The following is a 19,539-nucleotide window of genomic DNA, read 5'->3' on the forward strand; positions in this document are numbered from 1 at the left end:
CAACTCTTAAGCCCACAAAATTGTACACACACTTTCAGTGGCAGATAAAGCTGCGCCCGATTACAGATTCCTGCCAATAGGCTAGATGGTGCTCCCGCCGCACAAAATAAAGAAGGCGCTCAAACCCCTGGTGATAGGCGACACACGTGACAGCATCCCGTTAAATATGACTGGCTCGACCTGGGGCTATAAGTGACACTAAAAAGACTAGGCGGAACTAGTGGATATGCATGTATGCCACTTGCAGATGCATCCATCTAGAATGCATGAGTTATCATCTACAGATCAATATGGGTCACAAATAAACATGTGTAAGCTATACATTCCAATCAAGTCCTATTTGTAAGTCGCTCTGGATAAGAGCGTCTGCTAAATGACGTAAATGTAAGTCCTTGATATGTAGCCATTTGTGACAGGTCTTGGGGGGAACTGCCACTAACCAGGGGTTGCAGGCTCAGGATAGAATATGGGAGAAAGGATCAAAACCAATATGAAAGGCTTTATTCCACATTCACATAATGCAGAGCATTGTGTCATACTTCTCAGTTCAGTAAACATTTCCCTTCATGCCCATAACAAACTAGGCTTTCCAAAACAAATGAGTTGTTTCAATGTTATTTATTGAGACTTACAAAGAACAGAGTAAAAAGTGTCTTAATTGAAACTAATTTGACCCTAAAAATTAAAACAAATTCTCAATTAAGCATTTCCGGTGATTATCATTTCTTTATCTTTCAATAAATGGTTCTGCAATCAGCAACCTGTCTCATTTTCTGTAATGGACAAATAACAGTTATTTACAGATGTACAGTATTTTCCCTGATTTCTCATAAAGCTTGATCTTACATATAGTTTTCAGTCCTTATCCACATGCGCTCAAACAAGTCTCTGTAAAAACGTTGTCAGGAATTCCATCGCACGAAAGATGGGACGGGGCAACTGGAGAAAAACTGTTTAGTAGAGATATGATTAGTCCTGATTTAAAACTATAATAACAGATGAGTAAGGGAACTTTGAAACTGTGCACGGTGTATCATAGGTCGATATAGTCCAGCTCTCATTCATTGAGGGAGGCCACTTAAGTCCTCAATAAACACAGCAATACAAACTTCACAAAATAATATGGTGGCATTTTGGTGTTTGGCTTCATTTACACAGGCAGCCCAATTCTGATCTTTTGCCTAATTATTGGCAAAATATCTAATCTGATTGGTCAAAAGCCCAATTACTGGCAAAAGATCAGAATTGGGCTGCCTGTGTAAACACAGCCTAAGATATATCTTAAATCAACCACATGATTACATTAAGGTTCCCAATCAAGGTTTGCAAATTGTAATCAGACAATTTAAACAGGGTGATTAGGATATGTAGAATTTACTTAGCAAACTAACTAGACAGGGAAGGGAGAATACTGAATGTTGTCCTCTTGACGTCCATATCTTCTAAGCTAACGCAGCTGTGGAATGTCCTCTGGGTGATTGTGTTGTAGGCCTGTAGATATACTTGTTATGGGATCAGAGTGAGAGGGTTGGGCCTTGTGTTGCAGATTGAAGGGGTAGGGTGAATTTAAGCGGGTCAGTGGTGCATTGGTTACTCACCCAACATGCGTGGGACAGAGGTCGATAGCCCTACCTCCCTCCGTTCATCTGGCCTTTTGCGTACCACTGCGTCCTTAGCCGTTCAAAGCACAGCTGGAACACCTCAGTTTTGAGCGTGAATGCACGTCTCGTCTCACTGGAAATACCTCAGAAAAATATGCCACAACACAAGCATACGCAACAACTCCAGCATACCCCAATCTGATCACCCTCAATTACAATAACAGTTTCCTAAATCTGTTTTGAGTACAGGTTTAAAACACATTTTTGTGAGGGATTACTTGAAGAATCATTTAATGCCATTATAGTGTGATTCATTTCAATTTTGGCAAAATTATTCCTTTAAAAACATCAATAGAATCAAAGAAAATAAGAAAAATCCATGACTACTGTTGATGGGGTCATCTAATTTCCTAATGGAAGATGGCATCAGATAGAGCCATGTAATGACTGGACTATTTTACAGGCACATCTAACGTCAACCCAGATCAGGTGGGTCTGCAAAAGCCTAAATAGTGTATGTGCCTGGTGGAGATAATCCTTATCAGTCATACTAGTAGCCGGACATGCCCAGACATTCAGGCCCTACGTCCTTGTAAACTGGGTGTCTTGTGATAGTTTCTTGGGCTTCCAGCATAACAGACCTCAAAGAAATAATAAGATGGGGTGCCTCGTTGTGCAGAAGGAGTGGGGTCAATGAGGGAAGTGTATGGTCGAAGTGCAGGCGTGGTCGGGGGCAGTGGGCTTTACCTTTGTTGGGACTGCGTCCACGGTATTGCGCGACTAATTTTCTTCCCCCGTCACACACAACATGGCGTCCAGGGACCCAGGAGCCATTTTAGCTGTAATAATTAGCGAGAAGGGAAAACGTGGCTGGAAGAGCAGTAAAAGTAACAATGTCATGCACTACAGTTTTAAAACATCACAGAAAGCCATAAAGGAATATACGTGCAATAAGCAGGTGCATGTTATCATGGTAACCAGAAAGAATGAGATAACGATTTAAATTTGTCCTATCAGAAAATTTAAACTGATCCATAACCAACTGCAGTCTACAGCCCACTCCTACATCCAAATACTGTGACGCAGCAAGGCTACACATTGTTATTCTAATGATAGAAGAACAGTTGAAGGCAATCCTAACACCCACGGCAGAAAACTAACAAACGTTGCCATGAGGTTTGTCGCATGTTCTGATGTAGGTGTAATGAAGACCAAGGCTGAGACCAAGTGGTAGAGCCCAATTGAGAACTGTGCGAAATTATTTTGTCATAGTTCATAGGAATGGGATAATCAAGAATGTAAGAGCAGCAACTTCTCGTCTTTCAACAAAGTGTTTCCCTTTAGACGTGCAAGGTTGAAATAATTAGTAAATCCTTTGAAAAAACATAGAAACGATTTAATATCATGTTTAATCGCATGTCTAATAATTAACCCGATAGGGATAACATTTCCTATTTTAAATTAGAAAAAAATACAGTCGCATGGTGTTTTATTCTCAAACCAAATCACTCCTACTTTTATTACTTAAGCTTGAGGCTTAAGGTTTCAATATGTTACATAGTGAATAATAGAGGCCAATACGTTTCCATCAAACCTGGGGAGCCTAATGGCTCCTCCTTCCATTTAAGACAGTTCATTAATTTGATGGTCCAATTGAAGTAAATACGCTCACATAATATTACGATCAGGAAGTTCACTTAAAACCAAAAGAAAACAAAGAAAAGGAAGTGTGAAATGTTTGTCCTGTACACGGTCAAACCACACAATGTACTGTGTGTGAAAAGCTCACTAGTTTTTGTCCTTTGGAGAAAAGGTGAGGCCCAAAATGGCAGTTGATTGCCCTCAGATCCTGAAAGGCATGCTTAAAGGAAGCCCTCTGCATGCACTTGCCACCAGCAGGGCTTTCAACGTCTCCATTTTACGTTTAAACCAAACAGAGGTGAAACCAGTTAAGTCACTAGGCTAGTATTCATGGTATGACAACAACAATAAAGGAAAGCATTCATGCATCACTGTCTGCAAATAAAAAACTAGTTCCCCAGAAAATGCGAGTTTAAAGCTAGACTGTCGAATCTTTAAGTGGTCTGCTTAGTTGGATTTCTATCTGATAAGTTTGATCAGTTCCAACGGGAGGTCGTGTGAGACGTGGGGAGGGACTACATTCCCAGAGGCCGGAGAAAAGTGAGTTTTGCTTATCACTCCAGCAGAGACGTGTAGTGTTGTTGCAGCAAAGCGCCTGAGTCTCTCTCCCAAAGCCCCAGACTTTATGGAGAGAAAGTTTGATGACTGAGGTGTGCGTGTGTATTCCTGTGATTGTTATAAAAAGTGAAGGCATCATGCTTAAATTGATCCCCTAGAATGTTTACACGTGTCCATACATACATACAGTCACTCACACACACTGGTCCTTATGTCCAAATTAGCCTATAGGTAAAGATACTTTGCCCCTTGCTTTAAAACATTTTAAACACAAGCTCTAAACCCAATTACCATTTTATTAACCAAAGACCTACATACGCTGGAACATATTGGAACAGTGACTTTTCATATCACGTCTTCGATGAAGGCAATATAAATGTTAAAAAACTAAATCTGGCCAATGGGAAAATGAAGCTCTAAACTATATACACTACATGGTCAAAAGTATGTGGACACCTGCTTGTCGAACATCTCATTTCCAAAAATCATGGGCATTAATATGGAGTTGGTCCCCCCTTTGCTGCTATAACAGCCTCAACTCTTCCGGGAAGGATTTCCACTAGATGTTGAAACATTGCTGGGGGGACTTCAGCCACAAGAGCATTAGTGAGGTTGGGCACTGATGATGGGTGTAGGCCAACATCCCAAAGGGATTAATTAAGGTCAGGGCTCTGTGCAGGCCAGTCAAGTTCTTCCACACCGATCTCAACAAACCATATCCGTATGAACCTCGCTTTGTGCACTGGGGGCTTTGACATGCTGAAACAGGAAAGGGCCTTCCCCAAACTGTTGCCACAAAGTTGGAAGCACAGAATCGTCTAGAATGTCATTGTATGCTGTAGCGTTAAGACGTCACTGGACCTAAGGGGCCTAGCCCGAACCATGAAAAACAGCCCCAGACAAGTATTCCTCCGCCAAACTTTACAGTTGGCACTATGCATTAGGTAGGTAGCATTCTCCTGGCATCCGCCAAATCCAGAATTGTCCGTCGGACTGCCAGATGGCGAAGCGTGAATCATCACTCCACTCCGTTTCCACTGCTCCAGAGTCCAATAGCGGCGAGCTTTACACCACTCCAGCCGACGCTTGGAATTGCGCATGGTGATCTTAGGCTTGTGTGTGGCTGCTCGGCCATGGAAACCCATTTCATTAAGCTCCCGACAAACAGTTATTGTGCTGACGTTGCTTCCTGAGGTAGTTTGGAACCCGGTATTGAGTGTTACAACCGAGGACAGACGATTTTTACGCGCTACACGCTTCAGCGGTCCCGTTCTGTGAGCTTGTGTCGTTGTTGCTCCTAGACGTTTCCACTTCATAATAACAGCATTTACAGTTGACCGGGGCAGCTCTAGCAGGGCAGAAATTTGACGAACTGACTTGTTGGAAAGGTGGCATCCTATGACGGTGCCACATTGAAAGTCATTGAGCTCTTCAGTACGGGCCATTCTACTGCCAATGTTTGTCTATGGAGATTGCATGGTTGTGTGCTCGATTGTATACACCTTTCAGCAACGGGTGTTCAGCAACGGGTGTGGCTAAAATAGCAGAATCCACTAATTTGAAGGGTGTCCACATACTTTTGACCATGTCGTGTATGCAAACTAATGGCTCATTTGGATGAGCTAACGTCACCTCGAGGACAGGGGGAACGGTCTGATAAAAAAATGCATGGATCGATTTGGGCGCTTCCTTTCATTGCTCAAATATATACACATTTCTTTTACAATATATTTCAACTAGGCTTTTAACAAGGCACTCCTCTGGTATGGATGAATATTCTCGCATTTTTTACAATTTATGGGACGGGTATGTGTAAGGAATAGCTGTCATTACAGAGCCCCCAGTACGCATTACAATCATACACTTCCTTACAACCATAACGACTTCACAATACAGTTCACTGCATTGTGGGGCAGCGTTCTTATCAAAGCAAGACCAGGCCTACCATAAAGTAAAAAATGAACTTGTCAGAATTGTGTTCAGAAAAGAGAAGCTGCAAAACAGGGGAATTATAAATGGGCAAACTTCCAGTGATGCACTTTTGGACCACAACTACTGTCACACATACATCACTCAGAACCCACACACTCACATAGACATTCACATACACACTGCAATCTAAAGGGTTATCGGGGCTCTGGCATGTGGGAGTAGTCAGGGCGGCGGAGGAGGGGCTCCTTGTGTGATGGAGGCGGTTCATACGCTCTAGCTGGGGCGTAGGTAGCAGGCGCTGCCAGGTTGTGGGCCTCGGTCGGGGGTGGGGCCTGCATGGGCATCTGGTAGGTGGGCATCGTGGGGGGCATCTGGGTCGGGGCTGGAGGTGGGTAGCCATACTGGTACTGCTGGTACTGTTGTTGGTACTGCTGGTACTGATGGTACTGCTGGACCTGCTGATAGTACTCTGCATAGCATCTGAAGTTGAGAAATGAGAAAGAATATTGTAAATACGCTGTTGAATATGTTTGATCTGCTTCAAAATATCAAAACTGCCCCAAACTTGCATCATGTACCTGGCAATGGGGTCTCTATCAGCAGCGGGGTCCTCTGGTCGGCCGGGTGGCGTTGGGAGGAGGGCGCGGCGTTTGGGGCGTGGCTGGGGGAAGGGCTGGGGCACGGGGTCAGGCAGCAGTGGGGTGGAGCGGCGTACTGGGCTGCGGTCCCTGTCCCCTGACTTAGTCCCCATCTGCTGCTCAGCTAGAACCTGCTGGCCCTGCTGGAAGAAGCGGGCCCGTGCTGCCTCAAAGATGGCCTGGGCAGTGGGTTCTGCGCCCCCCATGGAGCCATAGGCTGAGCTGGCGTTGTAGAGGGCCGATGCCCCACCGTAGGCCGGGTTGACAGCAGCCTGGGCTGACGGTGCCTCTCCAGCTGTGGGGTCGTACTGGTTACTGTAGCCTGCTGCGTCCGGTGTGGCTGAATTATGATAGCTGGAGGCCTGGTTCGCTATAGAGTCGTATACCTGATCTGCTACAGAGCCGTACACCTGGCTGGCGAGGGCACCATAGACAGCAGGGCTCACTGGGGTACCATCTGTGGCGCTGGCTGCCGTCATGCCCTTTAGTGCAGCATACGTGGGATCAAAGCTTGTTGTGTTGTAGACAGAGTTGTGCAAACTCTGCTGCACCTGAAGAGGCAGACCTGCAGCTGCAGCAACCGCAGCAGCCAGTACAGCAGCCTGACTCTGGTGGTGCTCCATATGGGGCTTGATGGAGAGGCTTTCAGTGGCATAGTGACTCATGATGGGGGCCTTGGCTGTAGTTGTGGTAGGATTACTGGGCTGCACATTGGAAAGCTCCACAGAGAGCGGTCGGCCTTTGAAGGTGGTCCCATGGAGAGCCTCGATAGCCTGCACTGCATCCTCCTTCCGCTCCATGTGTACAAAGGCATAGCCCGCAGAGGAGGAGAGCCTCGCTGTAATCAAGCACAGGATGACAAGACAGTCAGCTAATGAAATTACTAACCATGTTTACCATCCAACCATTTTTATGAGTAAAACATCAGTCTGATAAAAATATAAATAAAACTCACGATTGGTCTGATGGAAACAGCTAAATTGTCTTAACTTTCCAAAATGTTGACAAAACACATTAGACAGGGGTAGTATTTTTTTTTATGGTGAAATATAATACGATAAATAGCGGTGGATATGCTGTTTTTGCGCAGTTCTTGCTGGAATAACCATCATATCGAAGTAAACTTGCACTCCTACTACGAGGTGGAAAAAAATGCACCGTTTATTAGGTAACAGATTAAATAAGTTATGATGAACCTCACAGCGTGGTGAACATGCACGGTGATGAGCTTGATGCTTATTTCCAATAAATGTAAGCGGTCTTAATTTGGATGCTGGTGACAAGGTGATCAGTGCTAGGCTGTAATTGACCAATAAAAAGCCATAATCTCATGTACCCTGCGAGCTATAGCCTAGAGCGCACGTGCCAAGTCCACATTGGACACATTTACTGTTTATCGCAATAGTTTTTGTCCCAAAACCATCAACATAATTAAGATATTGAACAAAGTGCTTTCTATGTGCACTATATCATTACACACAGCGTTGTATCCTCAACAAACCAATTTGATGAAAACACCTCTACCAGTAAAATTTGAATACCAGTATTTGCTTGAAAATCTTTTGACAAGTGGATGGGGGGGGGGGGGGGGAGAGAGACTCACCTTTAACCTTATCACACTCCAGAACTTTCCCAAAGGTCTGAAAGAGCTCTTGCAGGTCCTCGGCAGAACACATGGCACTGAGGTTCCCCACAAACACCTTGGTGGAATGCATGGGCCTTCCGCGGGACTCTTCAACCACCAGGTTGCGGCCACGGAACTCCCGTCCATTCAGTTCCCTTATGGCTAGATCAGCAGCACCATCTCCCTGGAGATGGATGAAGGCAAACTGCCTGAGTACACTACAGGTGACCACCTGTCCGTATGGCCCAAAGAGCTGTGTCAGGTCCTCCTGAGAGGTGTCCAAAGCCAGGTTCCCCACAAAGAGCTTTATAGCATCGTTCTTATCCGTTGACTCCATGGCTGGGTACACCTGGGGAAGGAGCAGGGTGTCAGTGACCTAGCTAGCTAAGTTAAGTTGATATTTTAGCTGACGACACAACTGTAAAGGGACGTCTATGAGGAACCGGATGCAACCACTATAGGCATATCATGAATATAGTCGTTTAATAAAACGTGACATGTAACTAACAATAGTTTAACGCATAAAGCTAAACTAGTCCACATGGTCAACATTAGAAAACCTAGCTAGCAAGCTAACGTTAGTTTCCCCCTCCCTTCTCGAGTCGAGGTGGCATCAATTCGGTGATGCTTGGCAACACCCGATCGGGAAACACGAGAAGCTCATATAATTACACGACATTGCTGTACTATACAAACATTAGTTGGTCGAGGTGTGATCAGATTTATCCTGGCTGGCTAGCTAAATTATAAATTCAGCGCGGGTTAGAGTTAACGTTAGCATGCTGGCTAGCTAAGCTAGCCATCTTGCGGTGTTGAAAAATAATGTTCAGAAGCAGTTTAACTAATCACATCTATTTGCAACTATTTAGAGCGTTATGTAAATTTTGTATATCCCATTGTGCATTCATGAAAGTTGCCGAGTTAAACAAAAATTACAAACGTTTACTCAAACAAAAAATAAGCACACCGTGCCTCCATCTTACCTAACGCGGCGCAATATTTCCAATGACCACCTCCGCTTCCGATCTTTGAGAGAGTGACGTGTGATATTTTCAACAAATGACTAGAGCAGAACTGTGGCTACATGTAAATGTTCATGGGAGGCGTACACGGTGCTGGCTACATATTTTGCTACAATGTAAATTACCATGTTGTTTGAGTGGTGTGTACAAGGCTACCACTGAGTGTTTCAACCGTAGAAATCCTAGTATTCTAATTCCTAATGTTATGCTTTCAACCATTACTTCTTATTGTTGCATTTGCCTGGTAAATTATGTATATCTGAGTCTCTATTGTTTCAAATGAAACAGACATTAACATTTCAATAAATAGGCTGTGTATGTCTGTAAAAGATGTAAATGATTGCTACCTAATTTGGTTGCAATAGTGATGACCACTCGGAAGTTAAAAAATAATGGATGCAGGTTAATTGCCTAGCCCTCTTTCACAAAGTACAGAATAAAGATAGATTGTAATTGTGTTTTAGAGGCGAATTTCCCATTGGAAATACTGTATTAATGGAATGTTCACAATGTGGTGACGGGCGCATGCGTATTTAACCTTGGTTCAGGTTTGTTTCTCTCCCAAGTGTGAATAGAAAATATAAGGAAGACAGCAGAGGAGTTCCAGGAACTTCTGAACCACAGCTTCACGGAGAGAGCTCTGCCTGGAGAGTCCCAGACAGACAGCATGGCATATCCAGAGATCTAGGACTATTACATTTCTCTATACTTTTGAAGTTTCAATGGCATTTAGAAATTCAGGCAGGGATCAAGTGGGATTTACAGTAGGCTATTCAGCATAATCTCTGTCACATTTTAAGGACGACAGGGGATCGGGAGATTAAGGTAAATTATGTCATGTTGCCATTTAATTTAAAGTGTAAAACAAGAAACAGTTGTGAATGTTTGTATGATTAGAGAAATCATGAGATCTGGCGCTCATTAACTGAAGGTATGCAAGAAGATCGTAGATCAAGGAAGTAAGCCGCGCACAGAGTGGTACAGACAGAGCAGCACTCAAGGCAAAACGTGTTTGTAGATAATACGTGGAAATAATATAATATGCCATTTAGCAGACGCTTTTATCCAATGCGACGTACAGTCATGTGTGCATACATTTTTACGTAGGCCTATGGGTGGTCCCGGGGATCGAACCCACTACCCTAGCGTTACAAACGCCATGCTCTACCACTTGAGCTACAGAGGACCACAATAAGTGGTCCACAAGTATGTTGGAAGCCCAGACCATGTCCACAAATAGGATGCTGTTATTATTTATACAAATAAAATACAAAACACATTTTTCAATTTACTGAAGTAACATTTGATATCATGGTTGGTTATAATTATTTTTATTTAACCTTTATTTAACTAGAAAGGTGAGTTAAGAACAAATTCTTATTTACAATGATGGCCTACCAAAAGGCCTCCTATGGGGAGGGGGGCTGGGATTAAAAACAAAATAAAAATATAGGACAAACCACACATCACGACAAGAGAGACACCACAACACTACATAAAGAGAGACCTAAGACAACAACATAGCATGGCAGCAACACATGACAACACAGCATGGTAGCAACACAACATGACAACAACATGGGAGCAACACAATTACAATATAGTCAACTGTTATTTATGGCAACAACAAAAAAATCACCACTGGTTCCACAAGAGCTGTATACCGCCAGTAATAAACTAATTGTAAACAACTTGTTTGGCATTACACCTTCATGTTATTCTAGTGATACTGTATATTCAGGTCCTGGCAGGTCATTACACCTTCATGTTATTCTAGTGATACTGTATATTCAGGTCCTGGCAGGTCATTACACCTTCATGTTATTCTAGTGATACTGTATATTCAGGTCCTGGCAGGTCATTACACCTTCATGTTATTCTAGTGATACTGTATATTCAGGTCCTGGCAGGTCATTACACCTTCATGTTATTCTAGTGATACTGTATATTCAGGTCCTGGCAGGTCATTACACCTTCATGTTATTCTAGTGATACTGTATATTCAGGTCCTGGCAGGTCATTACACCTTCATGTTATTCTAGTGATACTGTATATTCAGGTCCTGGCAGGTCATTACACCTTCATGTTATTCTAGTGATACTGTATATTCAGGTCCTGGCAGGTCATTACACCTTCATGTTATTCTAGTGATACTGTATATTCAGGTCCTGGCAGGTCATTACACCTTCATGTTATTCTAGTGATACTGTATATTCAGATCCTGGCAGGTCACAGTTGTTTTTTTATCAGTTATACAATAGTCTCATGGGGTCAGACTTATGAGGTTCAATAGCGGGCTTCAGAATAGGCTATTCATTCTGGACATGTTTTATTGCATTAATAATATGAAGGCACATTTAAGCTACTGCCTTCAATTTTAGACCTGTACCTCTCAATTGTTTGCTGGGTTAGATTAGCATTTTCACACACTTCTCAGTAGGTTTGGAGAGTGTTTTCAGCTCCCCAAGTCTAGACTTGCCAGGCTTCTATCGAGACTTGGGCAGCCAGCCCTACATCCACCTCTTCTCTAGAATGGTGTGTTAGGCTCAGGGGCATATATACAGCAGCAGCCAATCCCTGGAGGGAAGTTGGCGGAATAGACATCCTGTGATTTTCAATGATAACAGCCTGTGCACATAACTACCTCTGTCAAAATACAGCCACACCTTCTCATATTCAAAGGGTTTAAAAAGCTAAACCAAAATTATACTTCAGTCCCAGCAAGTTCACTGTTGAGGGTAGTATCCTTAGGATATGCGCATACATTAGAGCCACACACACTAACCACCCTCACGTGTGGTGAGTCGTACTCAGTTGATGACATACACCCTCCAGATTACTCAGTGAGAGGAAGGAATAGGGTTTGGGAGTTTCCCAAATGGATGGAGAAGTAGTGGTCAGCACGGAACACAGAACACAGGAAACGGAACACAGGACACAGGACACGGAACACATGACATGATGCATGCTAGTGTTACCAGAACAGAACAGGAAGGGTACTGATTCAGAAGCATTAGTCTGAGGAAGAGCAGAACCATGAAGAATGTGTATTCTCTTGCTGGTGTTTTACCTTGAATGGGAAGCATCATTGTGGCAACATAAAGCATAACCACATGGTGTATAGATCCCATACAGTACCTGTGCTATATACTGTATTTCTCTGTTCCCCAGATGCAGGAGGACCCGGTGTATGATTTCCCTGAGCCGGTAGGGGAGCCGGTAGGAGAGAGGCGGGCTTGTCCTCAGCGTGGCTCCCTGAAGAGCATCAGTGTGCTGGACCGTCTGCTTCTCACACACCCTGTCTGGCTGCAGCTGTCCATCAACTCTGCTACTGCTCTGCACATCCTACAGAGGGAGCCGCCTGGGGTGAGACCAGTGGAGGCTGCTGAGGGGAGGATGGCTCATAGTAATGGCTGGAATGGAGCGAATGGAATGGCATCAAACACATGGAAATGATGTATTTGATACCATTCCACCTATTACACCAACCTCCTGTGGGTGAGACGCACACTGCACACACACACAAACCACAACCTAAGTTTGTATATCTCTGTCTCTCTGCAGACCTTTCTGGTGCGCAAGTCCAACACCTCACAGAAGAAAGTGCTGTGTGTCAGGCTTGCAGACGACAGCATCCCCTCCTTTGTCAAACAATTTGTCATCCGCGAAGTGAACTCCAGTGAGTGTTGAAAGATAAAGCCAGAGATGTTTCATCTACAGTTGAAGTCGGAAGTTTACATACACTTATGTTGGAGTCATTAAAACTAGTTTTTCAACAAATCCACACATTTCTTGTTAACAAACTATAGTTTTGGCAAGTCGGTTAGGACATCTACTTTGTGCATGAAACAAGTAATTTTTCCAACAATTGTTTACAGATAGATTATTTCACTTATAATTCACTGTATCACAATTCCAGTGGGTGACTGTGCCTTTAAACAGCTTGGAAAATTCCAGAAAATTATGTCATGGTTTTAGAAGCTTCTGATAGGCTAATTGACATAATTTGAGTCAATTTGAGGTGTACCTGTGGATGTATTTCAAGGCCTACCTTCAAACAAAGTGCCTATTTGCTTGACATCATGGAAAAATTAAAATAAATCAGCCAAGACCTCAGGAATTTTTTTTTGTAGTCCTCCACAAGTCTGGTTCATCCTTGGGAGCAATTTCCATACGCCTGAAGGTACCACATTCATCTGTACAAACAATAGTACGCAAGTATAAACACCATGGGACCACGCAGCCGTCATACCGCTCAGGAAGGAGATGCGTTCTGTCTCCTAGAGATGAACGTACTTTGGTGCGAAAAGTGCAAATAAATCCCAGAACAACAGCAAAGGACCTTGTGAAGATGCTGGAGGAAACAGGTACAAAAGGATCTATACCCACAGTAAAACAAGTCCTATATCGACATAACCTGAAAGGTCGCTCAGCAAGGAAGAAGCCACTGCTCCAAAACCGCCAATAAAAAGTCAGACTACGGTTTGCAACTGCACATGGGGACAAAGAACGTACATTTTGGAGAAATGTCCTCTGGTCTGATGAAACAAAAATAGAACTGTTTGGCCATAATGACCATCGTTATGTTTGGAGGAAAAATGGGAAGGCTTGCAAGCCGAGGAACACCATCCCAAACATGAAGCACGGGGGTGGCAGCATCATGCTGTGGGGGTGCTTTGCTGCAGGAAGGACAGGTGCACTTCACAAAATAGATGGCATCATGAGGAAGGACAATTATGTGGATATATTGAAGCAACATCTCAAGACATCAGTCAGGAAGTTAAAGCTTGGTTGCAAATGGGTCTTCCAAATGGACAATGACCCCAAGCATACTTCCAAAGTTGTGGCAAAATGGCGTGGCCATCACAAAGCCCTGACCTCAATCCTATAGAACATTTGTGGGCAGAACTGAAAAAGCGTGTGCGAGCAAGGAGGCCTACAAACCTGACTCAGTTACACCAGCTCTGTCATGAGGAATGGGCCAAAATTCACCCAACTTATTGTGGGAAGCTTGTGGAAGGCTACCCAAAACGTTTGACCCAAGTTAAACAATTTAAAGGCAATGCTACCAAATACTAATTGAGTGTATGTAAACTTCTGACCCACTGGGAATGTGATGAAAGAAATAAAAGCTGAAATAAATCATTCTCTCTACTATTATTCTGACATTTCACATTCTTAAAATAAAGTGGTGATCCTAACTGACCTAAAACAGGGAATTTTTACTAGGATTAAATGTCAGGAATTGTGAAAAACTGAGTTTAAATGTATTTGGCAAAGGTGTATGTAAACTTCCGACTTCAACTGTACAGCCCGTTGCAGTGAACGATGAGGGTCTTACCAATGATCTTCCCCGTCTTCCTTCCATTCACAGCCTTCTCTTTGGAGAGAGCCGCTATCAGTTTCCCTGACCTCTGCCGGCTCATCGCCTTCTACTGTGTTAGCCGGTATGTTCTACGTCACAGTAGAATAGGTTCAGGACCTTTAGACCAATCAGACCTGTCTATAAAACCTATGTGCTGTCTATTTCAGGGATGTGTTGCCCTTCCCCCTGGAGCTCCCTGAGGCCATAGTCAAGGCTTCATCCCACAAACAGTTGGAGTCAATCTCCCACATGGGAGTGGGTAGGTACCACAGAGTGGTTCAGAGGTCTGATGATCCACCAAGGTCTTGGCCATTGTTGTGGTCCTCTGTAGCTCAGCTGGTAGAGCACGGCGCTTGTAACGCCAAGGTAGTGGGTTCGATCCCCGGGACCACCCATACACAAAAAAAAAAATGTATGCACGCATGACTGTAAGTCGCTTTGGCTAAAAGCGTCTGCTAAATGGCATATTATTATTATATTATTATTGTAATACTAGCTGCCATTGTGTGCCGTACACAACTCATCTCTAGGTTTCTTCTTAGGTTTCTGCCTTCTATGGAGTTTTTCATAGCCACTGTGCTTCTGCCTCTCCATTGTTGCTCTTTGGGGTTTTAGGCTGGGTATCTGTAAAGCACTTTGTGACAACTGCTGATGTAAAAAGGAATTTATAAAATACATTCGATTGATTGATCAAGGATAGCCTTGAGGACGTATGCTGACATAGTTTTGCTTATTTTTCACTCAGAGTTCTGGAGCTCCCAGCTGAACTTCAGAGGTCCACGCAATGGGCCCCCACCAGTGGAGGAGGCACCGCTGCCCCCTAGCCCCACCCCTGAGGACTGTGCCACGCCCGAGGAGAGCCCCACCCTGTTTCAAGAGTTCTGCCCCATCCAAACACGCAGCCCCCAGGAGCTGAACTGTGGGGCAGCAGGCCAAGGGGCTCTCTGTTTCATCAACCCACTCTTCCTGCAGTCCCAGACTGCACTGCACAGACGCCACCAGTTCAAACGCAGCCTCAAGGTGCGTGTCTCCACTGAGAACTCTAGCCCCTTGTCCCCACCATTCGCTCCTCCCCCTCCCCCACCTCTGCTGGCCAAGAAAAAGAGCAAGAAGGTCCAGCAGGCCAGTAGAGCAATGGAGGCCAGAGTGGAGGGTGAGGGAGGGACAGCACCCGTCCAGGAGCACTCAGATTACTTGCAGCCAGTTCTTCTGAAGAAGACCAGGGTCACACCCACACTGTCTCCCACTGCAGAGGAGGATGACTACCATGTGCCCATAGGTCTCCTGCAGGGACTGGCCCAGGAGAAAGTAGGTGAGGGGGAGGAGGGGGTGAGTGAGGAGGAGGTGGGTCTCCTGCTGGAGCAGAGATGTGCTCCCTCCCTGAGTGAGCTGGATAGCAGCAGTTCCCTCAGCAGCCTGGAGGAGGCAGATGAGAGCTCAGAGCGACCTTCCCTCAGCAGGGGAACAAGTAACCCCTCACCCCCATGCACTTCTCCCGCTCACCAGCCCGTCTCAGCCCTGCGCAAGCTTAGTGCAGCCTTTGTGTCCTTCTTTGTGCCTGAGAAGCGCGTAGCGAGGCTGGTGGAGGACCTGTCCCATGACAGGAGGACTGCGTTTGGTGTCCTGGTGCAGGACTTCCTCAGGCAGCAGCGAGAGGCGATCAAGCCTCAGTGCCAGAGATCTGGCATAGAGCTACTGCAGGGCATCCGCCTCTTCCTCTCCCAGGCCAAAACCTTTCTGCTGGACTGTGGAGAACTAGAGCCCCCCATTGAGACCATGGTGCCTGATGATGAGAAAGGTACAGCAGCATTGCTGCCCAATGCAAACAGCAGGCATTAGTCAAATAAATTCAAAATATGCTCAGTCATTTTAAATACAACCAGTACTAGCATGTTTCCCTAGTGATGATGACATGTGACATCTTATGATTATGCTTGTTTGTGTGCAGACCTGGTGCTGGAGAAAGCCATGTTCCGCTGTGTGCTGAAACCTATGAAGGGACAAATAGACGGGACACTGCAAACTTTGCATGAGCGAGATGGCTCCACCCAAAGCATGGCAGAGAGTCTGGCTGTGGCCAGGGGAAAGACCCCGTTGGAGTGTTTTGGAGTGCGGGTGGGAGTGCCGGATGCTGCCGGTGTGGAGAAGGTGCGGCAGAAGTTAGCGCTCATGAGGCGGGCCTACTCTCCCATTGACAAGGTTGTGCTACTCTTGCAGGTCTGCAAGCTCATCTATAAAGCCATGAAGGACAATTCAGGTGAGGGCTTTTCTATGAGAGAACGTGGTAAAGAAATAAACTTTACAGAACCAAAAGCTGCTATCCCTCCCATCCTTGGTCTTGTCATGGCTTGTGTCAACATGGTTGCTCTGTCTTGTCTCCATGAGCAGGCCAGGAGTTCGGTGCAGATGACTTCCTGCCAGCCCTGTCCTATGTCCTCGTACAGTGTAACATGCCTGAGCTGTCTGTGGAGGTGGAGTACATGATGGAACTGCTGGAGTCATCATGGCTCAAAGGGGAGGGTAAGGCTTTAAATGTGAAAATATTTGGAATAGTATGTGATGCCAAATAGCCATCATAATCCATAATTTTGTAATGCTTGTACCAGGTGGGTACTACCTGACCAGTGTGTATGCCAGCCTGTGCCTGATCCAGAGCAAGCCTGAAGTAGTGCCCTCCAGTGGGCTGACCCACGAGGCCAGAGACTCTTTGAAAGACTGGAGCCGGCGCCGGAGCAGCCAGGCGCAGAGCCAGAAAAACTTACAACAGCAACTGGTACGGCTCAATTAATTCATTTATTAGCACCAATACTGTATAGCAGGGGTAGGCAACTACACTGAACAAAAATATAAACGCAACATGCAACAATTTCAAAGATTTTACAGAGTTACAGTTCATATAAAGAAATCAGTCAATTGAAATAAATTCATTAGGCCCTAATCTATGGATTTCACATGACTGGGAATACAGATATGCATCTGTTGGTCACAGATACCTTTAAAAAAAGGTAGGGGCATGGATCAGAACCAATCAGTATCTGGTTTGACCACCATTTGCCTCATGCAGCGCGACACATCTCCTTCGCTTAGAGTTGATCAGGCTGTTAATTGTGGCCTGTGGAATGTTGTCCCAGTCCTCTTCATTGGCTGTGCGAAGTTGCTGTATATTGGCAGGAACTGGAACACACTGTCGAACCATTGATCCAGAGAATCCCTAACATGCTCAATGGGTGACATGTCTGGTGAGTATGCAGGCCATGGGAGAACTGGGACATTTTCAGCTTGCAGGAACTGTGTACAGATCTTTGCGACATGGGGTCGTGCATTATCATGCTGAAACATGAGGTGATGACAGCAGATGAATGGCATGACAATGGGCCTCAGGATCTCGTCATGGTATCTCTGTGCATTCAAGTTTCCATCAATAAAATGCAATTGTGTTCGTTGTCTGTAGTTTATGCCTGCTCATACCATAACCCCACCACCACTATGGGGCACTCTGTTCACAACATTGACAAAAGCAAACTGCTCGCCCACACGACGCCATACACGTGGTTGAGGTTGGTTCGACATACTGCCAAATTCTCTAAAACATTGTTGGAGGCGGCTTATGGTAGAGAAATGAACATTAAATTATCTGGCAACAGCTCTGGTGGACATTCCTGCAGTCAGCATGCCAATTGCTTGCTCCCTCAAAACTTGAGACATCTGTGGCATTGTGTTGTGTGACAAAACTGCACATTTTAGTGTGGCCTTTTATTGTCCCAACCCAAGGCGCACCTGTGTAATGATCATGCTGTTTAATCAGCTTCTTGATATGCCACACCTGTCAGGTGGATGCATTATCTTAGCAAAGAAGAAATGCTCACTAACAGGGATGTAAACAAATTTGTGCCAACATTTTAGAGAAATAAGCTTTTTGTGTGTTTGGAAAATTTCTGGGATCTTTAATTTCAGCTCATGAAACCAACAGTTTACATGTTGCGTTTATATTTTTGTTCAGTGTAGATTCAGCCGCGGGATGATTTTTGTCAGAGGGAATGGTCAGGGGATCGGAACAGTTATAATAATTTGTACATTGCAAATTGACCACAACTAAGCCCAGAAAGAGATTGTATTTTAAAATATCAAAAATTAAACTAATTTTTAGATGAATTCATTTTGATTTTACAGTCCTTTTTTTACCCAAAAACTAAAGTCCCCCAGCCCCCCGGCCAATTTTGGCCCATGGGCTGCTTGTTGCTGACCCCTGCTGTATAGAATCCCTCACCTAGCACTAATACTGAACACAAATTAACACACACTCGTCATACCTAACAGATTTGTGGAATAATATGCCACAGTAGAATATCTCTGTACCCCAAAGCTACCGTAAGGAATGCTTGGATACTGTTCTCCTGGGTACATACCTTCTTTTCATTCTGTGTTGCAGAGGTGTGTCAGGGTTCTGTTTCAAGATGGAGAGAACAACTGGATGAAAACCCTGCAGTGGAGGGCAGGAGTTAGTGGGGAGGCCCTGACCCAGCTCTGTGCTGCTAAATTTGGGGTGGGCAACCCAGAGCTGTATAAACTGTACTGGCGGAGTGAGGGGGAGATCCAAGCCCTCCCAGCACAGGCCCAGATCCAAGACCTACAGGGCCAAGGAAGCAGTGGATCACCCCTCATATACCAGCAAGCCAACCAGGATGAACTCAAGACTGGCAAATTAACCAGAAAGGAGGCTGTGGACTTTGTGGGATTACCTTGAGTGGTCGACTTTGGTATCCACACATTATGGACCGATTTTCTTAAACCACACTCGACTGCAAGAAATAGTTGCTTTGTGCTTTATTCTTAAACTATTTAAATGCACATTTGTATGAATGGAGATTGCAATGTAAATAAATACACAAATCTGTGTAAATTATATTCCAATATGTACCAGTTTAGTATGCAGCTCATTATGCAAGTTACACATAACCAAAGTTTTTTTTTTTTTTAATCACATTTATTTTTGTATAGGTTGTTTTTCAACAACCTAACCAAGAGAGACTTCCAGTACTGTGGACCCTTTGAAAATGCATTGCCTTTGACCATGTCTCAGTGGTGTCTTTAAGTGCCCTAATATGATTAATATTATTTGGAAGGAGTAAAAAAAAAAAAAAGAACATTGTCAAGACAA

General features: G+C 44.5%; 2 protein-coding genes across 2 annotated transcripts; one reads left to right on the forward strand and one right to left on the reverse strand.

The window, feature by feature from the left end:
* Window positions 1-609: 609 nt before the first annotated feature.
* Window positions 610-9,018, reverse strand: LOC311100284 (uncharacterized protein). The gene is made up of 4 exons (XM_084141141.1): window positions 8,978-9,018; window positions 7,974-8,343; window positions 6,311-7,208; window positions 610-6,212 (listed from the first exon to the last, which is right to left on the reverse strand). The coding sequence occupies exons 2-4, from the start codon at window positions 8,329-8,331 to the stop codon at window positions 5,927-5,929; spliced, it is 1,542 nt and encodes a 513-aa protein (XP_083997267.1). The 5' UTR covers window positions 8,332-8,343; window positions 8,978-9,018; the 3' UTR covers window positions 610-5,926.
* Window positions 9,019-9,583: 565 nt separating this feature from the next.
* On the forward strand, window positions 9,584-19,525 carry rin1a (Ras and Rab interactor 1a). The gene is made up of 10 exons (XM_084140745.1): window positions 9,584-9,841; window positions 12,188-12,382; window positions 12,581-12,695; window positions 14,391-14,463; window positions 14,549-14,640; window positions 15,127-16,179; window positions 16,330-16,638; window positions 16,770-16,901; window positions 16,988-17,154; window positions 18,811-19,525. Exons 2-10 carry the CDS (start codon window positions 12,188-12,190, stop codon window positions 19,123-19,125), a joined length of 2,451 nt encoding a protein of 816 aa, XP_083996871.1. The 5' UTR covers window positions 9,584-9,841; the 3' UTR covers window positions 19,126-19,525.
* Window positions 19,526-19,539: the final 14 nt, after the last annotated feature.

The sequence above is a fragment of the Coregonus lavaretus genome, assembly GCF_964263955.1.
Source record: "Coregonus lavaretus genome assembly, chromosome: 24".
Classification (NCBI taxonomy): domain Eukaryota; kingdom Metazoa; phylum Chordata; class Actinopteri; order Salmoniformes; family Salmonidae; genus Coregonus; species Coregonus lavaretus.

What these genes read in the sequence shown, in the direction of transcription:
- LOC311100284 (XM_084141141.1), bottom strand. Translation starts at nt 8,331, where the DNA reads ATGGAGTCAACGGATAAGAACGATGCTATAAAGCTCTTTGTGGGGAAC. An exon ending in GGAGTGTGATAAGGTTAAAG is followed by an intron (nt 7,209 to 7,973) that starts GTGAGTCTCTCT and finishes GCTTGATTACAG; the next exon opens with CGAGGCTCTCCTCCTCTGCG. An exon ending in GATAGAGACCCCATTGCCAG is followed by an intron (nt 6,213 to 6,310) that starts GTACATGATGCA and finishes TCTCAACTTCAG; the next exon opens with ATGCTATGCAGAGTACTATC.
- rin1a (XM_084140745.1), top strand. Translation starts at nt 12,188, where the DNA reads ATGCAGGAGGACCCGGTGTATGATTTCCCTGAGCCGGTAGGGGAGCCG. An exon ending in GCCTTCTACTGTGTTAGCCG is followed by an intron (nt 14,464 to 14,548) that starts GTATGTTCTACG and finishes TGTCTATTTCAG; the next exon opens with GGATGTGTTGCCCTTCCCCC. An exon ending in AGCCATGAAGGACAATTCAG is followed by an intron (nt 16,639 to 16,769) that starts GTGAGGGCTTTT and finishes CTCCATGAGCAG; the next exon opens with GCCAGGAGTTCGGTGCAGAT.